A 20,413-nucleotide genomic window follows, 5' to 3' on the forward strand; every position below is an offset into this window, starting at 1 on the left:
GTGGACATGGACAGCAGCACGTGGCCAAAAGGTTTTGGGAACCCACTGAGGGCATTTCTGACGTACTCCCATCTTTGCAGCCTTCTCTTACTGTCTCTGATGGGGACACCACTGTGCCACCCAGGGCGGCTCCAGGATGGGACCGTCTTGCCCTCACTTTCTCTCCCTATCCCGGCAGAGGTGTGGAACTCGATAGTTTAAACCAGAAAATGTTTAGAAATCGTTAGTATTCATGCCAACCGCAATCAGACATCGCTGCAGCCTTGCCCGTTCCTTACTCCTCTACACGCTCCGCAGCCGGGGGACAGGCCTGGGCGCGCCCGGTTCCACCCCACAGGCGCCGGCCTCACTCTGCACCCCTTCCCCACCACCGCCACTGGGTCACGGCCCGGGGCTCTCTCGCGCTGCCGGCGTGGGCGCAGCGATTACTCAAACTTTCCCCTTCTCTGAAGCCTCAGAAAATGGAGGCGTCTGGAAGGGCGGGCCGACCCCGGTGGTGGCTGCGGCAGCCCCGACCACGGCCCCGACTCCCACCCCGACCCCAGCCCCAACCCCGGCCCTAGCTCCGCGAACGGCCACCGTCCGGCCCCTGCAACGCGTCCGTCCAGTGGGGGGCGCTGCTCCCGCCCCGCCGGCCGTGCGCGCCCAGACAGTAGCGAGCCTGCGAGCGGCTCAGTCGGTCCCGCGCCGGCGAGGGAGGGTGTGGAGGCTAGGCCCTCTGAGAGTGACATCTCAGTTGGCCAATGAACACGCTGCTTCTCTGACAGTTACGCGTCTACCGCCAATGAGATGTGCGGGTGGGGAGGGCGCGGCAGGACGCGAGCGGCGCCGCAGGCCGCCGCGTTGGGGCAGTCGGCGGAGGGAAGTGGCGCAGCATGATGCGGCTGTGGCGCTCGGCGCTGCTGCGGGAGCTGCTGCTGCTCGGCCCACCTGGGACCGGCAGGACGGGTCCCGCCGCCGGTTCTAGGCGCCTGCCGCCCCCGCTGGCAGCCTTCGGCGCGGGCTTGCCCGCTTCTCGACGCGGCCCGGGTTTGGCGACGCCACCACCTTCGGCGCGGGGTTTATGTACTCGCTCGGAGGGAGCCTTGGAGGAACCGGGAAAGGGGTCGCAGGCACCGTCGCCGACCCCCGGCGAGCCCCCCGCAGATAGCGGCCACAACAATAACCACGGCGGCGGCAAGGAGCTGGTCGGAGGCGGCGGCGGGGATAAGTGAGTCTGAAGGGGGGCGGCGGGGCCGGGCCGGGCGGTGGGGGATGCGGAGGCGCCATCTGAGTGCCGCTTTTCCCTCACACGCGTTGTGTCTGCGGAAGGGGGACGGGCCACGCCGCCCCGGGCGGGGCTCGGGAATCGGCGGGCTGCTTCCTCGGCAGGTGCGAGGGTCGGGTCGCTTCTGAGCCCAGGCATCGCCGATTCTCCCGCGGGATGTCGGCGTCCTAGCGCTGTGGGCTTCGGTCTGTAGGAGCAGGCCCGGGGGCCGCTTTCCTCTGGGTGGGTGGTCGGGCCACCCTCCCGGGGCCTTGGTGTGAGGCGGCCTATCCCGAGAGTGGTACGGTGGGTCGTGGAATGCGGGCTGGGAGGGGGAGGGAAGCGCAGACGTGTGGCGTGGGCTCCCCACGCGCCATGTGTGCTTCTCGGGGCTGCCCTCACCACTGCTTGTGATCCCGTCCGCGCCCTTAGCTTCCACTTGATTGGGGCTATATGGCGGGGAGTGGTACTTGTGTGCTGGCTCGCTGAAAAGAGCATGTATTAGTGTGTCATTGGTTTTGTCCTAGTTACTTGCTTGCATAAAGCATTGTTTTTCCAGAGAAAGTGAAAGCTGTGTCATTTTACATTAATTATTAAAGGCAATATAGGTGATGTGTAGCTCTGTGTTGGAAGTTTTGCAGTGCTATCGTCTCTACACCTATATCTAATGCAGTTAAGGATAGATATTATCGTCCATTAGTGGTGTGTGCAAGTGTTGATAGGTGCTGCAGAACATGGTTCTGTGCCAAGAGGTCCATAAGTGACAAAGGTACATGCAGGTAATAGAATAATTGTATATGGTTATGAAGTTAATGTGCATTCACTCGGAACTTGAAATACTCTTTTAAAAGTAGGTCAGGGACAGGTAGATGAGCTCCACTTTGTGTCCCAGGTAATGGCCAGTGCTGAATACTGGGAATAGAGTATGATGGTGAAGTGTATGGATTGATGGTTCTTCATAAAGCTCTGCTGTCCTAGTCCTCGGCATTATGCAGGTCTTGAAAAACTGTTGTTCATTTCCTCCCTCCCGCCCCCCATCTTGACAATTTGCCCATTGATTGTTGGAACCTGGGCAGCTTATATCTTTGATAGTCTTTTACAAGAAATTCAACAGTTTCACTACAAACCTCTCCTGGAGCCTCATCTCCTTTGTGTGCATATGGAATGTGCCCCTTGGATTTCTGTGGGCAGCCCATGTACCTTCTTTACACTGCTTATAGAGTGGCATAATTAAAATCCACGCCACTTTCCCAGGCTTTGTTATGCTTATTACCTAGGTGAGAACGGCAGAAGACAGATGAAGCATGGCCAAGAATGGAGTACCTTGTTTGAACATTGAGCCAAGTCTCTCATAGCCTAATGCTAAGAGGAAGTCTGGAAGAGATTCCACAGGGCCAGTCAGGAAGACTTCAGCCCTTAGCTTGTTAATAGTTCTGCTTTTTTGGTTTGGTTTTGTTGTGTTTTGTGTGGCGTTTTTTTTTCCTGTTGTTGTTTTGTGCTGCCTTTTATTTTTTAGCATGAACTTGTAATCCTTCAACATGGCAAGCAGGGAAGAAGCTATCTTGTTCTTTCCTTTTCCCACTGAATGTGATAGCTGCTCAGCTTGGCACAAGCCTTTTGTTTCAGTAGTATCTAGTTTTCTTTCAAGACACACTTGTAATTTCTGCTATCAAACTGCTTTAAAAATGCATGCATGTCAGGTTATATAACCATCTAAAATATACAAACAGGTGTGTATTATAATTATTATACTATTGATCAACATATATGAAGTCTTCTCTTTGAATTAGCTCAATACGTAGTATTTAGAAATGAGAAATGATCCATCTCTGGCTCAAGTAGGTGTGGTTTGTAAAGGTTGCACTTTTGTTTTCAATGAGGAATAAAGACAGTACCATTTAAAAACTTGGGAAATACCAATATACCTCCTGTAGAGGGGGTTTGGGGGATGTTGAAAAGGTGATTTGAAAACAGTTTCTGTTTAAAGAGGTAACATTTTTCTGAAACAGCTTTTCTAACAGCTTCCAGCAGTAGCACAGGCAGGTAAACCCTATGATATCCACTGCGCCTGTAGCCACAAACCAGTTAGACATTTCTAATGTTTTTGACTTTTGCCAAAATAATGTATTTAAAAGATTGTGATGGTTTGGGTGTTACCTCCCCCCCTCCCCCCCCCCCCCCCCCTTAAGAAAATCACCCAGACTAGACTCAGCTGCTGGAAATTAAATAATGAAACCTTATATTTACAGTTTAGCACAATACACAAGCAGATATTTACAGTATACACAGCTATATACAGAAATATACAGGTTAAAAAGTAATACAGAAACACAACATCCCTTCCAGAAACCTCAGTCCCCAGGAGGGGCTCCCAACCACCCTTCCACTTCCCTTCCACCCCTCTACCTTATCCCAGGCTTTGCCTTGTGCTCAAGATGAGTTTGGAGAATCAGCCAGGGGGGTTAGGAAGCAGACGGATTAGTTAGGCAGCAAGTTAGAGAAGTGCGTGCAGCCAGACCTAGAGAGAGAGCGCAACTCTGTTACCCATTTGTGTTGTTATTTTTGTACATCTCAGCAGGCCTGTGAGTGAAGTAGACATCACCTTTGTTTCCTTTTCACAGCCTATAATCTATTTTTTTTCACCAAAATATTCTAGCTAGCTTCAAACTAGCACAGAAAGTCAAATGCCTGCTCTTTGATCCTTAACTGCAAAATGAATAAGGAAGAGAAAACAGCTATGAATAAGGAAAAAGGTGGAAACGTTCTTTTCCGTTCAGGCTGTGCAGGAATTCCTGGTGGTATGTTAGCCAGTCTGCTGTATACTTTTGTTCTTGCTTTTTTTTAAGGCAGAATGATGCAAATCTTTAAACATGTGCAACTGATATATCGTGTGTGGAAATCATAATTCTTAAGAAAAGTGAAGCTCTTCCTGAGGCAGATCTATGAACGAATTCAATGACTGGGCTAAGTCAGTGCAGATAATTGTCCTTTTTGCCTTTCCTTTTGTTTGTTTTGGGGGATTAGTTTAATTTTTTTCTATTTGGCTGTAAGGTTCTAAGATACAGGAATAATGGAATAATGTACAGTGTCAAAAAGTGGCACTAAGTTGTTCTTGCTTATTTGCTTGCCTAACAGTCTTTATGTACAGAGTTACAAATGAAAACCTAAAATGTTTTGTGCAAAGACTAGAGATTTCAGACAGTTTAATTCCTTGTGGAGGGAATAAATTCTGAGGTCTGTGGCTGATGAAATAACTAGGAGCACGTTGCATAACCAGATTGTCTTCCATACATCTCCTTTCACCTCCTTATCCCTTCTTTGCAGCCTTCACTCTCTGTGTTCACCTGAAACTAAATTTATTTTGAAAGTGAAAAATACCTGAGCTTGAACTTTGGAAAAGGAAAATATTTGATCTTAACTTGAGAGTGATCACAGACCAGTAATTTTGATTAATGAAGACCGTTGATTAAAATGCAATCACATCCTATGTTCGTGTCTAAATAATTAAAACATGATAACCCAACCCAGTCCTAATTTCTAATCTTGTGTAATATTTAATAGTTTTTACTTCAACTTTAAATAGAACCGTACAGAGCGAAAAACTTTCAGTATAAGTGTGTGTTGTTCTTACATAGTACACTGGACAGTAGTAGGATTAAACCCTAATTTATCTTAGTATTTGTAAATTGCAGAGGCCTTTTAATATTAGCTTTCCTTTTGCACCCAGGCTAGATTCCAGAGAGATAACTTTATGGCCACCAGGCAGTGGTTCATCTTTGCTGTTACAGCTGTTGGAGTGTGGCTGTAATTCTCACAGATGCAAGAAACCGTAAGAAGTACATTTCCAGTAGACCTTTCACAACTTAGAGGCTCAGGTTTTGAAGCAGCAGCACTTTATTTTTGCCATGAACACTTTGGTAGCTGCTAAACCATATCATAGATAGCCTAGATCTTAATTTAGAAATACGTTGTTTTGTCTGAGTCTTGGTATGCTCTTGGGTAAATGGTTACTCACCGCTGTTAATGGGATCAGTGTCTAACTGTGTGAGTGGACAGAAAGTAGTTTAGTGTCTCGACAGGTGTTTGCATCTCTTACTTGGAGATCAGTTAGCTGTAGTATGGTGACAACTTCTTCATGATGCCTGGTTTAGATAGAGTAGCTACTAACTGTGTTGCAGCCCTTGCAGCTTTCATAGAACTGTAGAATGCTCTGGAATGGAAAAGACCTTTAACTACTACAGTTCCCCCTCAGTGAGCAGGGATATCCTAAACCAAGCAGACTGTTCAGAGCCCCATCCTACCTGAACTGGAATCTTTCCAGGGTTGGTACCTCTGTCAACTCTCTCTGCAACCCAGGCCAGCGTCTCACCTGTCACACAGGCCCTGCTAAAGATTTGACCCCACCTTTCTGATTAGTCCCCTTTAATAACTGAAAGTCCACAATAAGGTCCCCCTGGAATCTTCTCTTCTCCATCCCGAACAACCCCAACTCACTCAAATGGTCCTCGTAGCAGAGGTGCCCCAGCCCTCAGATAATTTTTGTGGCCTCTTCTGGACTTGTTCCAGTAATTCTGTGTCCTTGTGCTGAGGGCTTCGGATCTGGACACAGTACTCCAGGTGAGGTTTCACCAAAGCAGAGGGGCAAAATCCCACCCCCCCCGACCTGCTGCTGGTGCTGCTTTGGATACAGCCCAGAACATGGTTGGCTTCTGGGTTGTGAGGTCATGTTGTTGGTTCCTGTCCTGCTTTTCCTCCACCAGCATCCCCAAGTCCTCCTCTGCAGGCCTGCTCATTATCACGTCAACCCCTAGTCTGTATTGATACCAAGGGTTGTCTCCTGGGTGCAGGACTTGACACCTGGCCTTGTTGAACCTCATGAGATACATGCAGGCCAACTTCTCAAGCTTGTCCAGGTCCCTCTGGATGTCATTCTGTCCCTAGGGTAGGACAGCTTGGTGTCATCTGCAAACTTGCTGAAGGTGCATTTGATCCCAATGTGTCATTGATTAAGATATAAAACAATAGTAGTCCCAGTAGAGACCTCTTAGGAGCTGTGTCAGTGGTGACTTCATGTTTTTAGGACTTGTGTCTTATAGTTAATAAAAAGCCTAAAATGATGATTAGTAATATTACAGCTGTTTAGCTCTTGTTGTTCTGTGAATCCTGTTCTGCATTTGCCACTTACGTCTTGTTGAAGTCCAGAGCAGGAGCATTTCACCATATTTGTAATTTAATCTCTTTTATATTGTAGAAATTATACTTTGGCTTTCATTAAAATGAAACTCTTGCTGGAATCTGCTGTAAGCATCATTCTGATGCTAAAGGAAGAGCTGAAGGAAGGAATTTGTATGGAGCACAAAGTCCTTATGCTTGGAATTCCTGGGTTTTTTTAAATTTAAATATAATTAAAAAAAAGAATGTAGTCATCTGCCAGGATTTTGGTGTACAGGTTAGAGTACTGCTGAAGGAGTCTAGTTATGTAAGACTCTGCTGCTTAATTTCTTCTTTTTTTTTTTTTTTAGGAAGGGAATTAAGTATCAAAAGTCATTATTAGAATAAACTGGAATTTCCACTTTAATTTGACTGTGGAAACTGCAAGTGCCTTGACTTGAAAAACAGCTTTTTTACCATATGCTGAACAGTGCTATCTTGCTAAGTGCGCTCATGGTACCAAAACGTGGCTTTTAGGTTAAGCAAACATCAGTTACTCACATCACTGACCTGATAACTGCAGAGCAAGCCTTTCTGCCTCTATTTAGCCAATAAACTTCATCAAAAGATGGACTATTTGACAAAGAGCAATTTTCTATAAATATATCGAATGCCGCTCTCTCTGCTTTGGCCATCAGTGCAGACCCACTCTTCACTTGGGCTGGCTGACCCAATACTGAACAGCAGTAGATGTGAAAGATACGAAAACAATGTCGAGAGAATTTGTGCTGTGACAGCACAAATTCATAGACAGAGGCAGGTAAAAGCCTTGGTCAAATGTCTGAAGGCTTTATTGATACTATCTGTCAAGGGTTAGGGCTGGGCTGGCCACTAGACAAGTGGCAGAGGCTCTCTGTGAAGCCCTCTGCCATCCCAAATGGAATAAGGGAGAGAGACGGATGGGGTGGGAAAGAAACAAGACCAGATTTGATTAAAATAATAAGATCAAATATATAAGAACCAGTATTGAAACCAGTCCCTGATGGCAGTTAGTCAGTCACCACTGATACTGTGACAGAAGTTACAGACTGGATTTAGTGGCAGATGAGAACTAGATTTGGGAGCTGCATACTGGAACTGGATTGAGGAACTCAGGGATTTGGATTGAAGAGAGAGAACCCTTTTGGGGCACTGGCCATTGAAGTAGAGGCTTGACTGTGGTGGTCCCTCAGCTTTATCTTGAGGATGCTCTCCATAGGGTGGAATCTCTTGTTGGCCAGTTTAAGGCCACCTGCCCTGTTACTTTCTCCCTGAAGGTGTGGGCTTTTAGTCTGCACCCCAGCATGGGGCACAAGATTCAGCAGTGCCCTTGGTCTGCAGCCCAGCCCTTGGCAGTAGCTCTCCCCATCAGCGTTCTCACTGCCAGCAGCAGCCACTGTGCAGATGTGCCCTGAGCTGAAGAAAAGGGCCAGGACTGAGCAGAGAAGTCACAACCCTTAGAATCATAGAATCAACAACACTGAAGTTCAAACCAGGACACTCTTCCAGATAGAATTTTCACATTTGGAACATCTCTAAGAGTCTGAATAATATCTCTGAAACTTGTAATGAAATAGATAATCAGTTAAAATATCATAGAATCAACCAGGTTGGAAGAGAGCTCCAAGATCATCCAGTTCAACCTATCATCCAGCCCTATCCAATCAACTAGACCATGGCACTAAGTGCCTCATACAATCTTTTTTTGAACACCTCCAGGGATGGCGACTCCACCACCCCCCTGGGCAGCCCATTCCAATGGCAAATCACTCTCTCTCTGAAGAACTTCCTTTTTAATATCAAGCCTACACCTCCCCTGGCACAACTTTGAGACTGTGTCCTCTTGTTTTGTTGCTGGTTGCCTGGGAAGAGAGACTGAGCCCTACTTCTCAGTGTGTTTCCTGTCTTGTTTTGTTGGGAGTGAAATACAGAAGTTTCCTCTGTCAGACCTTTTGCAATCCAGTAATGAGTTGTAGCAGACACATGCCTTAAAACACCAAATCTTACTATTTTGAGGAGTTTAGTTAAATTCTGTGTGTAAATGGGGAAAACACAGTGGTGTAGATCAGGAGGGGTTTTAAAAGGTATGTGGCTGCCAAGGTTAGATGCAGGATGAAGCTTCAGTTGGTGTGTTGGTAATTCTGGTGTCCTGACTGGGTGCAGTGTTCTTGAAAGATTGAAAGCACAATGTGCTGTGTAGAAGACAGGAAAAAGGGTGTTCAGTAATTTGCTTGAGGTAGTTGCAAACGTTTGTCTCAGCTGAATTGCCAGCCTTTCTGTATATTAGTCAGCCAGCGTCATCTGAAGAAAAAAAAATCCATGCTGGAAGACAAGGAAAGTTGTGTTGGCTTACAAAGCTGTCTTCTGTTCTTAGTTTGGAAGTACAGTGTTTTAAATATATTGCAAAATGAGAATTTTTTTTTTTTCCTACTACTGCTTTTCAACACTGGTTAAGGGGAAGGGAGAGAGGCAGCAAGAGCAATATGAACGTTGTCTTAAAGTTGAAAGTATATTTGAATATAATCAGATTTTTATAAAGCATAATAGTAAATCTGACCTGTTCTTGAGCTGGGGTAAAGCCTCTTTCGGGAGAGGAGGGAGGATGGAATGTCAGTCTGTGAGACTGCTTTGGCCTACCTGAGGCCTCTGCGTCATTGCGTTTTACTTTTGTGGTTGTAACCCTGAGTACTGAAACTACAGTAATGGCTTGCCTTGTGAAAACTTTCTCAACTAGAATTTAGACATTCTTCTTATACATGCATGTATAAAAATTAAATCAGTTGCTACCAAACATTCTAGTTTGGGCAATAACCTCTATATTTGACATTATAGGAGCAAAATGTTACCAACATTATTAGATTAAAAACCTGAGCTTTAAAATCAATGGCTAGAATTAAGTAAGACTGCCCACTCTGCATTTTAGTTCATGTCTTCATTTACCAGGTAACTCCTTTGGTTTTATTTATTTTTTGCTTGTCAAACATGAGAACATGGGCTTTCTCTAAACTGACTTGGTTAGAAACAAATCTAAGCATTTCAGGGAGCGAAAAAGCATTGATCCAGAGTCTTTTGCTGCCCCTAGCAGTCTCATAGTCTATGTTCTAGCTGTACGCTGTGATCTTATACTGCAGGGGAAAAAGTGTGCTTCTGCTTGCAGCAGGGTGCTTTGGAATACCAGGGAAAGGCAAAACAGAGGTTAAACTGACAGAGACCTTCCAAAGGCTTTGAGGGCAAGTTGTCAGTGTTCTAGCATTTTCTCTTAGAAGGAATCTTGATTGCTTAGTGCTTAGTCTGTTAGGTTTCCCTCACATTTTGCTTACCGCAAGCATGCAGGAAGCCTGTCTCAGAGTAAAAGTTCCCATGTGGACTGCTTAGAGAGCCAGTGAATTTACTATGATAATCATAGTGACCATTTCAGATGGAGAATAGAAGGCTCTGGGAAGACCTGATAGCAGCCTTTCAGTATCTGAAAAGGTTGCAGATAGACTGTTTACAAGGCCCTGGAGTGATAGGGTGAGGGTAATAGTTTAAAATTAGAGAAGAGCATATTTAGATTGGAGAAAGTTCTTCACCATGAGGATGATGGAATACTGCAGTAGGTTGCTCAGAGAGGTAGTTTAGGCCCCATCCCTGGAGATACTCAAGGTGAGGCTTAACAGGGTAACCTGATCTAGTTGAGGATGCACCTACTGAGTGCAAGGGGACTGGGCCAGATGACCTTTGGATATCCCTTCCAAACCATTCTATGAACTACACTGCTGGTGCCAAATAGGCACAATGAGAGTTGCTTCTTCTGATGCCTGAGCTGATTCAGGTTGCTGTGTTGTGCTGCAGGTAGCTTTGCTTGCTTTCGCTGTAATTGATGTGGCTTACGTAAGCTTCTAGAACGACAAAGACTTCTCCTAGGAGTTCCTCAAAACAGTCTGATTTCAAAGACTTTACCCATTCGTTATACCTTTCTCTGGCCTGTGAGACCATTGGGTCACTCTGTTCGTAGAGCTTTACGAGGCACGTGGGTCTTCTTAGTAATCTACACACTTTATATTCTGTACAAGTCACATGTCTATCCTCCCTAACATCAAGAGGGAAATGTGCTGAATCTGCTCCAAAAACTTCTAAATATAACCTTAGCAATAAACATACATCAGGAAAATGCATGACTCTGTTGCAGTCAGTGTTTGCTATTGTAAAGTATGTGTGTACTGCTTTAAATATTACCCTTTTTTCCCTACCTAAGCAGACTTTGAATTAACTGCTAGAAGTGTTTTTAAAAATTAATGGCAGTAGTTACCTTAGTATTGAAAATGTGTTTCCTTGTGAATAATGCAAAAATGGGTGTAAATAAAAGTACACACTAATCTAATCTATGTGTGGGGTTTTTGTTGTTTTCTTTTTCCAGTAAAGTGAAGCAAGGTCTTCTTCCTAGCTTAGAAGATCTACTTTTCTATACCATTGCAGAAGGACAAGAGAAAATACCAGTTCATAAATTTATAACTGTAAGTTCACTGTTACAGAATGCTGTATGGAAGTTAACGACTGCAAGGTTTTTTTACCATTAAAGATAACAAAGCAAAAGATTTCTGTTACATGTGCTTAAATGCAGCAAGGAATGTCACTGTGTGTTTTTACCCCAACGCTATAATTAAAGTAAGAGAATGAATGCCTACTATTGTTATTAATTTCTTTGTTGTGCAAAAGAGTGTACTTGAAAGCGTTTGTCTCTGCGCAGGGATGGGTGGTAAAATGTAGTTGGACCACTCTGGATTTCAAATTACATTAATCCTTGCCAAAATGGCAAAAAGAATTGATGTAAAAAAAAAAAAAAAAGAAAATCTCAAGTGTTGATAGTGCAGTGGCAGACATCCAATATCTTGAAAAATGAGAACTTGTTTTTAACAGCACTTTTTTATTCATGTCCGTAATTATTGGTTTATTCTAATAGGCACTCAAATCTACAGGATTACGTACATCTGACCCTCGGTTGAAGGAGTGCATGGATATGTTAAGACTGACCCTTCAGACAACTTCAGATGGAGTTATGCTGGACAAAGACCTTTTCAAAAAGTAAACTTTCTGTCAATAACCTAATTGTATCCTTGCGAATGAATGTTGTCTGTGTGTGATTGACTGCTGCCCTAGGAGAGAACAAGGGATATGAGTCAAACACCCTCCTACTGAAGCTGTTTTCATATGAGTTTGTCCTCTCATTTCATGCAGCAGACAAATTGATCTCCACAAGAGTTTAACGCATCAATGTCGTTTGCTTGTGTATCTGACCCTGGGCTGCAGCTCTTGGTCAGATGCCAAATAAATGAATTGATGTGGCCTGGAGTACCTAACACTCTCTCACTGCTTGTGTAGTGAGATGTTCAGAGGAGGTATATGGTTCATACAAGAATGAGTATGTGAAAAATAAAATGAAGTAAAGCTGTAAGGAATGTAAAGATGAGAACAGATCTGTGGGCTCTGTTTTGGAAGAGAAATATGTGCTGTGTTTTAGTGCTGTTTTTGTACAGAGAAATCTGGTCAGTTAGCTGAAGAACGTAAGCATTGTTGGGGCTATCTCAGTGGCTAAGTACATTCCAGGCTGCCCAGAGAGAAGTAATGGAATCACTTTCCTTGGAAGTGTTCAAAAAAAGAGATGTGGTCCTGAGGGATGTGGCTTAAGATGGACTTGGTAGTGCTGGCTTGATGGAGTTGATGATCTTGGTGATCTTTTTCCACCTCAATGATTCTGTGATTCTAAATATCAAGATTAGAGGGTGTTCTACATCATGTCTCTGTATTTGATGCTCTGTATTAAGAGAACAGTTGTTACTATGATAACCTGTAAAAAGCTCGCATGGTTCCCTCCTGTGTAAAAGTTTCAGTTCCCTAAATGTAGAAGCCGGTAGAGTTTGAGATCAAATAAAGCATCTTGAGTAAGTGATGTGGAACAATGATAGTATAAGCTTGACAAGATAAAACAAGTTCAGCATGAAAAACCTGTAAAACGTGTTCACTTGGGCACCTGTATTGTTTTTAACAGAAGTTTCAATCCCTTTTTAGTGGTGTTAAACATTTGACTGAAATTGATTTATTGTGAAAATGTCTGCCTTTTTGGTGCTGTCCACTTAAATAAAAATTCAGAAAGGCAGAACAGCTTGAGGCCTGAATATTTCCTCTCCAGTGTTTCTTGAGTTGAGGGCTTCACTGGTGCACACTGAAGAGTAGATGCTTGACAAATTTCTTGAATTAGGGCTTCATGTGATATCTATAACACCACACTTGGTCATTGCAGTGTAAATGATTCCTTGCTGAGAACAGTCTGTGTACTGAAGCACCTCGGCATGCTTTTTAGCTTTCTATTTTTGTGGTACTCCACCTAAGGTACTAAATAAAGTACTATTAGTACTGTTTAACCACTATTAGATGAAACTTAGGCAACTTAACAGATACAGAAGATCGTATACACTAATCTTCATGAGGTGTGCACATTTTGACATGTCCTATATTTTGGATTGCTTCTGTGAAATTGTAGCTAATTTGTAGGAAAAAACCTTATAATTGTAAGACATCTTCATACCCTGTTTAGCTTTTCCTTTAACTTGCAAGCGTCTTCCAAACAGAAAACTAGAAGATTTGCAAAATACTGTTTCTTAACCAGCAGTATTTTGTTGTGAGGGTGTGGTGGAAAGGCCTGAGGCAGGAACTGAGCTATTTTAGAAATTGTGTGCCCCTGAATGAGATGGGAGCTACTTATGTAACAAAGCTCTATGGTTTAAACCCAGTTCTTTTTCGGAGTGGCTTTTTAGGCATAGCTTTTGACACAAGGTGCTGTCTGTCCATCTGTTGTCTCAAAAGCGTGGTCTTGCAAGTCACATCTCTGATGTACATATAGGAAGCAGCACTCTGGATATATTCTGTTCTAAGCCTAAACCTGACAATCTGTTGCTGGATCTTGGTTTGCTGCCAAGCAGCTGGGCTGCTCACTCAGTCTAGTTAGCAAATCCTCAGGAAAACTTTCATTTTTAGATATGCTTAACCCAGCTATTAATAATTATTTCCATCCTGTTGGAGTGATTAGAAAGCTTTTGACAGAAAGATGCAGAGGGCTTCTTCTGTGTTATAGTATTAATACCCTAGTTGTCAAAATAATGTCACTTTTTTTCCCTCTAAAGTGTCTAAATATGTTGAACGCTTCTTACAGATGTAGTCTTGCTAGCTGAAAGCTAGATTTCAAATTCCTTTCTCTAATGCTTATACTGTAACATTTTAAACAGGGGTAAAATTAGTGTCTGTGCAGCTGTATTGATAGCCAAGCAGTTCTTCACGACTGTGAGAGTTTAGACTACTTTGTGCAGGGAAGCAATAATCAGTAATCCAAGCCAGAACTTAAAGAAGAATGGAGGGATGTAACAACTTGATAAGTTAAGAAAAATAATGCTTTATTCTAGAGACCAAAGATTCAGCTTCAACAACCCCCCACCTTCCCTACCTGCCACTTTGAGGTTGTACAAGTCACTGAAGGTTAATACAGAAAAGATTTGCACCATAATCTCCCCAAACCCCGTGTATCAGGGAGGTTTTATAGTTTGAAAAGGCTTGGTTTCAAATGGGAGAGAAAGTGCTTGGGTTGGCATTTGGCAAAAATGTACTTTTTAGGATAAGGTCATTAAAGTTTGGAGAACTGGAAGAATTTGAGGTAGGAGATTTTTAGTGTACCTATCTTGAAAATTACTAAGGTATATGGGAGATGAGGACTAAGTTGATGGTAAAATTTGACTATAGAAAGGTTTCCATTTGTCAACATATTAATTTACTTAAATTCCTCCCTGTGGTCTTTTCCTGCTGCTCTGCTTCTGAGCCTGAGACCATTTAGTCTTGGAAGGGTTACCTGAAACCTAAAGAAGAGAGAAGTTGCAGTGGGGAGGAGATGTCAGTTACAGAAGATCAGAGGCTCTCAAGGGTCATGTCCTCTGAAAATACTACTGCTGGTTTAGCTGGAGATAGAAGACCCCCTTTATTTTGTCTATGCAATAATCATTCTGAATACTCCTCCAGGTCAATTAAACCTGTGTATATAAGTTATTCTGTGGAGTGATATGATTTGCCTGGCTTAAGGAATGCCAGGCACTGACCCTGGCAGAAGCCTGAGAGCAAGAGGTTCTTGTAGAAGTAGCTGATGTCCTTAAATGTAATTGGAGGCTTCTGGGTACAAAACCAAATAGGACTTTTTTTGCAAAGTACAGGAAAAAAGGAGAGGAGAAGCAAGACATATTGTTGCAAACCCAACTCAATCGCAGTTTTAACATAGACTAACAAGTGTAATACACACAAAGCAATTCTGAAGGTGTGTCTACAATAGGAACTTCTCTTTTCACTTTTGGAAAGTAGTCCCTACGAGCATTTGAAATGGCTGTCAGTTGAATTTGAGATGAAGCCTCCTAAGTACAAAGGAGTTCAGACTGAAGGTTTGATGGAAGGAAGGGGTATTCAAAAGGAAGATAATTCTGTCTTTCAGTGATCTTCATGTATCTTCATTCTGAACTGATAATGACTGTTAATAATAGGATTATTTGAAATGAAAATGCTTTGCTGCAAATCAGTTTTCTACTTTTCCAAATGAGTCTTCACTGGAAGGATCTGATCTCCTGTGTAGTGTTAGTGCTATCGATGTTTCTGCTTTTGTCAAGGATGCCAGAAAGCAGTGTTAATGAAAGTATTTGATGATAACCCTCCTGTTTTTTTCCTCTCCTTGGGATAGGGTGATTGATAGCCTTCATTAGGTCATATTTCAACTGATGTGATCCCAGCTCTCAACTCCCAGCCTTGCTCCTGCTCATCCCTCTACAGACAGACCACTTTTAGCATCCTGTGTTCTGATCCTTTCATTCTTCTGTTTCTCCTAGAGAAGCCCTTTCCTTTTTACTTCTTGAGCTTTTAAAATGTTCCAGATAGGTTGCTGTTTACAGGGTGTGTTTGGGTTAAAAGGCAGCAAAAATTCCTTGACTGCTGGTAGTCTGAAGCAAGAGACTTGCACTACTGCTCACTTCCCCTCAGTTTAGAAGTTGTTACCAAGTATTTCCATGGGGTTTTGTTCTCACTGGAGTGGAAGATCAGATTTAGATTGGATGTTAGGAACAGGTTCTTTACCACGAGGGTGGTGGAACATTGGAATACATTGCCTAGGGAGGCACTTGAAGCCCCTTCTCTGGAGGTCTACAAGGCTCTGAGCAACCTGATCTAGTGGAGGATGTCCCTGCTGACTGCATGGGAGTTGAATGATCTCTGGAGGTCCCTTCCAACCCCTAACATTTTGTGATTTTGAGAAATCTTTCTCATAAAGACCTGTTCTCATAGGCATATAACTTCAAGTGACTCAAGTAACAATATTAGACTATTTAGGGTATTTTTGTGACTCCTTCATCAGTGCACTAATAAACTCTTTAACTTCTTGCAGGTGTGTACAAAGTAATATTGTGTTGCTCACTCAAGCTTTCAGGAGGAAGTTTGTCATTCCAGATTTCATGTCATTTACTTCACATATTGATGAGCTGTATGAAAGTGCTAAAAAACAATCTGGAGGAAAGGTAACCTGCTTGTAAATTCAGCTGCAAAGTTGTGTAGATTTCTTGGTACTAACCAACTACATACTTTTAAGTAGGCAGTTTGTGGTTTTATTATTTGTCTGTTTTCTAATAAAATGTCAAACTGATAACTGGATAAAACAGTTTTGGAGGTTCATTTATGCCTGCAACTTGCAAACTGTGTTAGAAACACAGCTCTTTAACAGTCTTACGGTGTTACTCTTTCTCTTTGTTGTTAATGTCAACTATGAAACTGCCATATAATTTGTCTTATTAAACTTAGCCTATAAAAGAATTCTGCTTATCTACACAGCTAGCTAGGCTGTGTGACAGAAATAATAGTCAACATTGTACTCACGTTAGTAATGAAAGTTGAAACCCCCTGAACTTCTTTACAAGCTAAAATTTTACATTATTTAGACTGGATACTATGAAGAAATTCTTTACAGTGAGGAAGAGGTTGCCCAGAGACGCTGTGGATGCTCCCTCCCATGGAGGTGTTCAAGGCCTTGCACAATCCACTCTAGTGGAAGGTGTCCCTGCCTATGGAAGGGGAGTTGGAACTAGATGATCTTTGAGGTCACTTCCAACCCAAACCATTCTATGAATGTATGATTCAGAAATGCTAAACATGCCATATCACAGAACAGAGATTCTTAGAACATGCTGAAATTTGTATTTTGAAAACAGGCTTTACTTGATAATGATCTACTGAATATAATAGTTTGTAGTGCAGTTTTAGATCTGTCAGGTGATTATTAGTGGAATCATTCTGTTCTCTCTTGTTTGTACTTTCCACAGACATTTAACTAACATGTGTTAATATACAGTTCAATGTTTCAGATGTTGTAATGTCTCTCTTCTCTCTTTCACATTGTAACAGGTTGCTGACTATATTCCACAACTGGCCAAGTTCAGCCCTGATTTGTGGGGTGTCTCACTTTGCACAGTGGATGGACAGAGGTATGTTTTTAACTTTTGGAATTTGCTATTTCAGTTGTGTGAACTGACACGTACCACACTTCATGATATCTCATGGTTTAATAAATAAAAACCTTTACTGGAGTTGTTTAAGAAGTAAAATCTACTTGGTTGGTCATCAACTTCTTCAGCTTCTCTGTTTAAGCTGTATTATTATGCTACTGTTATGAAATATTGCTTAAATAATGTTTGTAAATACTACAAGTAAAACTCTTACGATTTAAAATCAGTATGTGTAAATAATTGTGATTATCAGAGGACAGGATAGAGACTGTGCTTACATAATTCTGATCTTTGGAAGTTGAAGAGTTTTCTTTGCTTATATCTCAGAGTACATTGTGTTTTCTGCATTTTAATGTTGTTACTGTAGCATTATTATACAATTGCTGCACACCACCAGAAAATTCAGATCCATGTTCTCCAAAAAGAAAACGGAAAATGAACAGAACTTAATGTGATTTTGCTTTTCAGGTTTACTAAACTTTCTTCTCTAAGTATGTATGTAGGTCTTGGATATAGTTAGTGATCTTACTTTCATTTTTTTCATTCTTTGTAACTTAGTGTGGCAGAGATAGTTCTCAGGCTAAATGTAAAGGAGTATCTCACACCATCTAGCTGACCTGGTTTCTGAAACTTCCTTACATTTGTGCAAAGAAAAGCAGCAAATACACTTTTATTTTTGCCATCAGGCCCAGTGATTGCTTGGAGCCTTTTGCTCTACATGAAGCAGATGTTGCATTCATGAGTCATTCTTTGATGCAATCTGACTTACATGTTGGAAGTAAACTTTCCAAAGTCATTTAGTAATTGTAATAAAATATCTATGCCATTATCCAAAGGAATGTAAATACAGTTACTGAATTACTACCCTCAAATTGCAAAATCTAATTGGATCTCATCTTTGTTTATATAGACATAAATCTGTACAGTGGCTGTATTCAGGTCAGCTGTACTCTGTACTGTGCTGCGTATGTGGTTTGTGATTGAGTAGGAAAAGTGTGATACTAGAGGTCTGAGGTGATTGTTTTTTGTTTTGCTCTGGTACAAACCTGTTTCTGAAGTTGCTTTTATTTATTTTGTTACCTCAGCAGCTGACTTTGTTATACTTAGTTTATGAAGGCCATTGGCAAAACCTTTAAACATAGTTCTTTAAAACACTTAATAATACTGTTCTTATGGATTTGGGGGCATTTTCATTAGTAGACAGTATATTGAAGACTAGATGAAGCATTTAACACTCAAACAGGAGGTTTCAAACCTCTTCATCTGTGTTTTTCCCAGGCATTCCGTTGGTGATACCAAAGTTCCATTTTGTCTTCAGTCTTGTGTAAAGCCTCTGAAATATGCTATTGCTGTTAATGATCTTGGGACAGAATATGTGCACAGATACGTTGGCAAAGAGCCCAGTGGATTAAGATTCAACAAATTGTTCCTGAATGAAGATGGTAAGAGATACAGACACTTGGTCACACAAATCAATTAACTAGGTTGGAAAAGACCTCTAGGATCATCAAGTCCAAACTATCACCTAACCCTATTAATTAACTAAACCATGGTGTTAAGTGCCTCATCTGGTCTCCTTTAAAACACCTCCAAGGATGGTGACTCCACCACCTCCCTGGGCAGCCCATTCCAATGCCAGTCTTTCCATGAAGAATTTCTTCCTAATGTCCAGCCTAAACCTGCACTGGCACAGTTTGAGGCTATGTCCTCTTGTTCTGTCAGTGGTTGCCTGGGAGAAGAGACCAACCCCCAACCAGCTACAGCCTCCTTTCAAGTAGTTGTAGACAGCAATGAGGTCTCCTCTGAGCCTGCTTTTCTCCAGGCTGAACACCTCTAGCCACTTCTCACAGGGCTGTGCTCTAGCCCCCTCACCAGCCTCATTGCCCTTCTCTGGACATATTCCAGCACCTCAACATCTTTCTTAAATTGAGTGGCCCAGAACTGGACACAACACGCAAGGTGTGGCCTAACCAGTGCCAAGTACGGGGGCACAAGGACCTCCCTGGTCCTGCCAGCCACATTATTCCTGACACAGACCAGGATGCTATCTGTCTTCTTGGCCACCTGGGCACACTGCTGACTCATGTTCAGTCAACTGTTGACCACCGGTACCCCCAGGTCCCTCTCTGCCTGGCTGCTCTCCAGCCACTCTGTCCCCAGCCTGTAGCATGGGGTGGTTGTGGCCAAAGTGCAGAACCTGACACTTGGCTGTGTTAAAACTCCTGGCACTGGACTCCGCCCATCTATCCAGCCTGTCCAGGTCCCTCTGCAGAGCCCTCCTGCCCTCTAGCAGATCCAAACATGCTCCCAACTTGGTGTTGTCTACAAACTTACTGATGGTGACTCAATCCCCTCATCCAGATCATCAGTGAAGATATTAAACAGGACCAGGCCCAGCACTGGTCCCAGGGGCACACCACTAGTGACAGCTGCCAACTGGATGTGGCTCCATTCACCACCACTCTCTGGGCCTGGTTATCCAGCTAGTTCTGAACCCAGTACAGAGTGCCCCTGTCCAAGCCAAAGGCATCCAGCTTGGCCAGGAGTTTGCTGTGGCAGACTGTCAGAGGCCTTGCTGAAGTCCAGATAGACTACATCCACAGCCTTCCTCACCTCCAGTTTAGAAAATCATGACGGAAGCTACACAGTTTGTTTGGGTTTTTTTTTCAGTCTTTTCATTTTACTGTATCCTCTTTAGTCTTATTATTAGGCAATATCCCAAAATATATTGCCATCAGCAAGGTAGGGCTTTCTCATTCATTTTTGCTTAATTTAGAATGGTAGTAAAAGATATTTTCATAGATTCATAGTGGTTTTAAGTTGTGGGGACCTTAAAAATCATCTAGTTCCAACCCCTCTGCCATGGGCAGGGACACCTCCCACTAAACCAGGTTCCTCAAAGCCCCATCCAACCTGATCTTGAACACTTTTAGGGAGGTGACAATTTGCAAACCTTGCTGGACAACCTGTTCCAAGGTCTCACCACCCTCAACACTGGGAAGAATTTCTTTGTAATCTCCAGCCTAAATCTGCCTTCCTTCAGCTTCAGTCGATTCCCTCTTGTCCTGTCCCTACAGGCCCTGTAAAAAGTTTCTTCTCATGTTTATTGTAGGCCCTTTTATTCTGTTCTATTTGGTTGTTACGCAGCTACGGGGGAAAAACTTCAAATAACTTTGATGGAGGCATTTGAAATGTGTATTTCTTCAGCTGAGTTGGTAGCAAGTGTTCCTCAAGCGTGTCTGCTATGAAATGGTGAAAGAATCAAAGGTGATAAATCAGATTTAAGAAACATCTATCACTTCCCTGCATGGCCTTCTGCGAAGCAGCTGCTGGTGCCAAAGAGTATCACTGCCTAGTCTCTAGAGGGCAAAATTTGGCGTATCTTGGGTCACAACAAACCTGTGCAATGGTACATAATCACAGA

General features: G+C 42.9%; 1 protein-coding gene across 2 annotated transcripts in view; it reads left to right on the forward strand.

Annotated features, from left to right (window-relative positions):
• Positions 1-812: 812 nt before the first annotated feature.
• The window catches only part of GLS (glutaminase), an 88,258-nt gene continuing 68,657 nt past the window's right edge, over positions 813-20,413 (forward strand). Inside the window, exons 1-6 of one of the 2 annotated variants that reach the window (XM_064158245.1) lie at positions 813-1,210; positions 10,836-10,932; positions 11,379-11,500; positions 15,879-16,008; positions 16,889-16,968; positions 18,268-18,431. In XM_064158245.1, the coding sequence (XP_064014315.1) occupies positions 876-1,210; positions 10,836-10,932; positions 11,379-11,500; positions 15,879-16,008; positions 16,889-16,968; positions 18,268-18,431 (928 nt within the window). In that variant the 5' untranslated portion in view covers positions 813-875. The remainder of the gene's footprint in view (positions 1,211-10,835; positions 10,933-11,378; positions 11,501-15,878; positions 16,009-16,888; positions 16,969-18,267; positions 18,432-20,413) is intronic. The other variant, XM_064158253.1, reaches the window with a different exon arrangement.

The sequence above is a fragment of the Pogoniulus pusillus genome, chromosome 2, assembly GCF_015220805.1.
Source record: "Pogoniulus pusillus isolate bPogPus1 chromosome 2, bPogPus1.pri, whole genome shotgun sequence".
NCBI lineage: Eukaryota > Metazoa > Chordata > Aves > Piciformes > Lybiidae > Pogoniulus > Pogoniulus pusillus.